The sequence below is a fragment of the Corvus brachyrhynchos genome, unplaced genomic scaffold (assembly GCF_000691975.1).
Source record: "Corvus brachyrhynchos isolate BGI_N302 unplaced genomic scaffold, ASM69197v1 scaffold223, whole genome shotgun sequence".
NCBI lineage: Eukaryota > Metazoa > Chordata > Aves > Passeriformes > Corvidae > Corvus > Corvus brachyrhynchos.
Genome location: NW_008237174.1, coordinates 20,613 through 26,084, shown reverse-complemented (window position 1 = coordinate 26,084; position 5,472 = coordinate 20,613). Strand labels below are relative to the sequence as shown.

Genomic DNA, 5,472 nt, shown 5'->3' with positions numbered 1-5,472 from the left:
TCGTGTTTCTTCTCTGCTGTCCAAGGCTGTTGGGGGAGAGGCTCCAATGCATTTGGAGCATCTGTTCCTGCTTTTCATGGCTTGAACTGTATGAAGAGCCTCATCCCTGCTCAAGTGCTGTGCTTCAAACCTGTGTTTCCTGGTAATTTCTTATATAAATGGCATGGGGGGGAAATAAAATGGCCCAAATCAAAGCTGTTGGCTCTTTGTGTGTGACGGGGCACTGAGAGGAGCTGGGTTACCCCAGCACTGCCTGCCCTGGGGGTGCAGGAGAGCCCCTTCTGCCTGAAGGGATGGGAAATGGGAGCTCAGGGTGGCGGTGGCACTTCTGCAGAGCAGGGAAATGACTCAGAAGATGCATCACGGATTGTTTACCATGGATTCCCAGAGTGGTTTGGGTTGGAAGGGGCCTTAAACTGATCTCTTTCCACCCCCTCCATGGGCAGGGACACCTTCCACTATCCCAGGTTGCTCCAAGCCCCACTGTCCAACTTGGCCTTGGACACTTCCAGAGATGGAGCAGCCACAGGCATTGGAGCCAAGCGGAAAGAAAATGAAGTCTTTTGCTCCTTCTGGAAGAGCTGTCAGCTCTGGGGGGCTGCTGTGGGCTCCAGCTGTGACTGTTGGGGCTGGGGGCTCAGTGCTGGTGGAGAGAACACCGGGATTTGCTGGGACAAACACCTTGGTGGCTGCTGCAGCTGCTGTGAGTCCGGCAGCTCCCGTGGCACCGGCATTGCCCCGCGGGGGCCACACGTGTGGCCTTTCCCAGGCCTGTCGGGCTGTGCCACGTTTGCTTAGGCTTGGCTTTATAAAGAGGAGGTGTAGGAGCTTCCTCTGCTCCGTCCCGGGTTTGGTCCAGACGCTGCCCCCAGCACAGCCTTCACTATGGATGGCTTGAATGTCTCCATTGCTTTTTTTTTCCTGGTTGTTGGGGTGTGCCAGCTGCTCAGGTGGCTTTCCAAGAGGCTTCTGTCCCCCGGAACACACGGCTGCCTTGCCAGGGAATTTGCTGGCTCGCTCCAGTTGTGCATGAGCTGCCTCGAGCTGAGGATGCTGATGGATATTGGCCCCTGGGGTGGTGGCTTTGGCCTGGATGTGGTCCTGACGCTGCTCTTCCTCCTCTCCGCTGTCCACAGCGCCTCTTTTGATGGAGCATCCGCCAACCCCACCGTGTCTCTCCAGGAGTTCCTGCTCCTCGAGTCCAGCCTGGCAGCCACGGCGGCCAAGCTGCTGGCCCAGGGTGTGGGCACAGGGACGGGCTGGGCTCTCACCCGGCTCTACTGGTCCTGGGAGCTGACACAGCTGCACTTCATCCAGAACCTGATCGCGCCCGAGTGCAGCTCCTCCATCCGCGCCTCCCTGCCCCACGCTGCCTTCGTGGAAGGCTCCTGCTCCTTCCTGTTCCACCTTGTCCTGCTCAAGGTGCGACAGAGTCACCCCCTGTGCCGGGTTCCTGCGCTGGCAGTGACTGTCACCTTCCTGACCTACACAGGTGAGCAGCACCGGCGTTTCTTTTTCCAAGTCGTTTGGAAAAGTACCTCATTTGTGGGGGAGGAACAGCCCCTTTTTCATCTTCCAGGACTGGAGAGGTAGGGATTGATAAGGCTCCTGAGGTGTTTGTTTTCTGTTCTTTTGGGGAATATTCATTGTGGGATGAAGATGGCACTTTAGGGTGTCTGGGCTGCAGGTGAATGTCAGCTCACAGCCATAGCTCAAGACCGGGATCACTTCCCTGGAATGTCCCCTACTGCAATCCCTCGGTCCTGCACTGAGCTTTTTCCACTTCCCACAAAGCTCAGGACGATGAGGGTGGGATTTCCCCGGTCCAAGAGCTGACCCAGGCAGGCAGGAGGGGTCCCAGCCCTCTGTCAGCGTTCCAAAGGATGTGGTGGGACTGTTGGCCACGTTTCTCTTCCCACACAGCTGGACCGTTCACGGGGGCCATCTTCAACCCTGCCCTGGCCACAGCCACCACCTTCCACTGCTCGGGGAACAGCTTCTGGGACTACATCCAGGTTTACTGGCTGGGGCCCCTCGCAGGTGAGATCTTCCCAGGGGGCAGGAGCTGGGATGGGGGCAAGGCAGAAGTGCTCAGTGTAATGTGGACTGTTCTGGCAAAGGGCTGAACTTGGGGTTGCCAGTGGCAAGTGTCATTTTTCATCCTGCCTCACTGTCTCTGGGGTCATCTCTTTGCTATCCAGTGTTTTTAAAATGCACCTTCTGCACAGTACAGGGGAAGAAATCTCCCTGAAGCTAAAGTCCAGGGGAGGTTTAGTGAAGGGTAATGGCAGGCTGAGTTATGCTTTGGGGTTGTCCTCAGCTCCAGGATGGTCATGGGGAGCTGGATGTGTGCTGAGAGAGGAGACAAGTCCCTGAGGGTGGAGCCAGGTGGGGGTCGGGCTCTGCTGCCAGAGAACAGCGATGGAACAAGAGGAAACGGCCTCAAGCTGCCCCAGGGGAAGTTTAGGTTGGATATTGGGAAAATGTCTTCCCTGAAGGGTGGTCAGGCACTGGCACACTCTGCTGAAGGCAGTGGTGGAGACACCATCCCTGCAGGGGTTTAAAAGCCATGTGGATGTGGCACTTGGGGACATGATTAATGGACTCTTGGCAGCACTGAGGGAATGGCGGGACTCAAAGGGCTCAGAGGGCTTTTCCAACCTTAATGATTCTCTGCCAGAAAACCACTGGGGTGGCTGATGGCCCTTTTGGGTCAAAACAAGCCTTGTTTATTATGTTAAAGACACAGTGGTTAAATTCACCTTAAAGCAGTCTCGGTGGGGACTTCAGTGGTGCTGAGCTGCCTTTTGGTCATGGTGAAGGTTGTGACAAGGAGCCAAAACCGCTGCTGAGCCGTGGGGAGGGTGGAGATGCTCAACAGAGCACTCAGAGGGGGTCTGTGCTCTCATTCCAGGGATGCTCGCTGCCCTCCTGCTCTTCCACGGCAACATCCCACGCCTCTTCCAGAAAAACCTCCTCTACAGCCAGAAGAGCAAATACAAGGTGCCCAAGGCAAAGGTGACAGCACAGGTGGAGAGTGACAAACCCCAGCAGAAGAGGAAAGCTGGGAAGAGCAACTCGGAGCCCCGTGCCTGAGCCCAGGGGTCCTCGCTGCCCTTTTCCTGGGAAAGGGTTTCCCAGTGTGGAGGATTTTGCTGCTTGTTCAGTCCTTAAAGCATCACAAAGGAAGCCCTTGCAGGATGCCTGAGCCCCCAAGCTCCTCTGGGAATTTTGGGAGAACCTGAAATATTCCAGGCCCACATTGCTGCCTCAGAGAGAAAACTCTGAACACTTCTGCACAAATTGCTGGTTGTCTTGTGGGCCATGCCACGGTCAGGCTTGAGCAACTGGGGGTTATTGCATCGTGCAACGCCTGAAATAACCCCACTGGGTCTCTTGCAGCCCTAAAAACAAAGTATAAACCAGTGATTGCCTTGGGCACTTGGGATGGGAAGGAAACAGGCTTTGAGCTTTCGAGTTATTAATGGATACTGGTTAAAAATTGGTGGGGTTTGAGTTAAACTTGACCTGAAGTCCCTGAACTGCACAGGCTAAACCCAGCAAGTCTTGGAGAGGAATTAAAAATGTTCCAAGGCAAGAGAGTTCACTGGCCACGGGAGACCCTGCTCCTCTGGGGATGTGCTTAGCCTGGGTTCTGGTGCTGTAAAACATCAAGAAATGGTGCACAAAGGGTCTGTGGTTAGAAAAAAAAAAAAGAGACCCAGGCAGCTGCTGTGGTTGAGCAAGTGGATCCCTGGGCTCTGCTCTGTGTCTACGTGAAATACTCCTAACTGTAAAATTACGGTTTGTGGAAAAAAATATTAAAAATAAACGCTGTGGTTGGCATTTGAGTGAGTGATGTCCTTCCTGTGAGGAAGGGGAGGGAGTGTGGGGGGAAACACCTGCTGGGAACAGGGATATCCCCGGGCTGTGCTGGGGCCAGGGCACCCCATGGGAGCCGCACGCTGGGCGCTCCCCAGGGAAGAGCACAGGACCTTGTGATGCTCTGGCTGTTCCAGTGTCTCTGCCCTGGGTCATCTTGGCAGGAGCTTGAGCAGGGATGACCTGCTCCTATTTCCTGAGGTGCAAACAGGGAATAAGGAAGTGGCACCCAATTAAAACCCGGAGTGGAAGTGTCAGATGCAGGTTTGGTTCCCAGTGTCCAGCCCTGCTCCTCCCTGCGCTCTGCTGTGTCCATGGAGGACAACCCCAGAGTACTGCACGGCCTCTGGGCTGCCCATCCCAGTTGATTTCCTCTGGGATTGCCCTCTGGAGGGATGTGCAGGTCCCCCAGGAACCCCAGACCTCTGAACCCATGAGCCCACCCCACATCCCAACAGGAGAAATGAGGGAAGGGACCAACACAGCAATACATGGATGTGCCTCAGAGATGAAACTTCATGGAACATGCAGCACCCCAAAACCGTGGAGCAAACTCCCCAAATGGTGCCCTCTCCTTGTCCCTTGGCACTGTCCCGGGAAGGGACTGGGAGCACAGTCTGGCTTTTTTCCTGGCTAAACTGAACAGGAGGCCTTTGGGTGGAAACTGAAACCTTTGAGGCTCTTTGCACCTGCCCCAGGGAGAGCCTGGGATGCTCAGATCCCCTGGGCAATTTTTCTGGAACCTCTTTTGGTTTGGAAACCGTGCTGAAAAGACAGAGATGAGGCCTCCATTCCTCCCAGCTGATTTGCTGGCTCTGCTTTTGATTCAAGGAGAAGTGTAGGATGAGAAAAGTCAGGCCAAGTTGCCCTCCACGAGCCATTCCTGTGGGATCTTTCCCCGGGCAGAGTGTAGGATACTCGTGGGTTGGGATATCCGGCTGCAGAGAGGCTCATGAGGTGTCTCCCTGTCACACAGGGGTGGAACTTGAGTCTGACACTGCAGTGTCTGTGTCAGCTCCAGAGTAGGACGCTGATCCTATAAATGCAGCATCCAAAGGCAGCCTGTAACCACAGAGTCAGGGCAAAAAAATGCTGGGGCTCCCTATTTTCCAGTTTGGTGGGGTTGGTTTTTTTTGTTTGGTTGCTTGGTTGGGGGGTTTTTTTTGGTGATTTTTTTGTTGTTGTTGTTTGGGGTTTTTTGGGATTTGGTTCGGGGTTTTGTTTATTTTTTTTTTTCTTTTGCTTTTCAGGACATTTTCAGATGTTTGGGGTGTGCTTCTGTGGCTTTTGGGGAGGTCATCTACAGGGCAGACTGATGTAAATAAGGGGAATTTAAGGAGTGACAGTGAATGTTGTTATTTTTAATTAAGAGGCTGCTTTTCCAGCACGGTAACGGAGCAGGGGAGAGGTGCAGCTGCACAGACAGACAGACCCATTGCCAAGCTGTAAGTCAAACTCCACAGCTCTGATTTACAGCTTGGCCCTGTTCTGTTGCAGCCTCTGGTGCGGGGCCGAAGATTTGGGCTGCTCTCCTGGATCTGCTCCTCGCTGCTGGAGCCGGTGCTGTGCTGAGGCTTCAGCTGCTGACTG

At 54.4% G+C, this 5,472-nt stretch overlaps 2 protein-coding genes across 2 annotated transcripts in view; one reads left to right on the top strand and one right to left on the bottom strand.

Moving 5' to 3' along the window:
• Nucleotides 1–577: 577 nt before the first annotated feature.
• On the top strand, nt 578–3,846 carry LOC103611997 (aquaporin-12). The gene is made up of 3 exons (XM_008629568.2): nt 578–1,492; nt 1,924–2,040; nt 2,915–3,846. The coding sequence occupies exons 1-3, from the start codon at nt 886–888 to the stop codon at nt 3,094–3,096; spliced, it is 906 nt and encodes a 301-aa protein (XP_008627790.1). The 5' UTR covers nt 578–885; the 3' UTR covers nt 3,097–3,846.
• Nucleotides 3,847–4,832: 986 nt separating this feature from the next.
• Nucleotides 4,833–5,472, bottom strand: part of LOC103611996 (galactose-3-O-sulfotransferase 2) — a gene marked incomplete at its 5' end in the record, with an annotated part of 3,971 nt that continues 3,331 nt past the window's right edge. The window contains one exon of the mRNA XM_008629567.1: nt 4,833–4,847. Coding sequence (XP_008627789.1) covers nt 4,833–4,847 — 15 coding nt within the window. The remainder of the gene's footprint in view (nt 4,848–5,472) is intronic.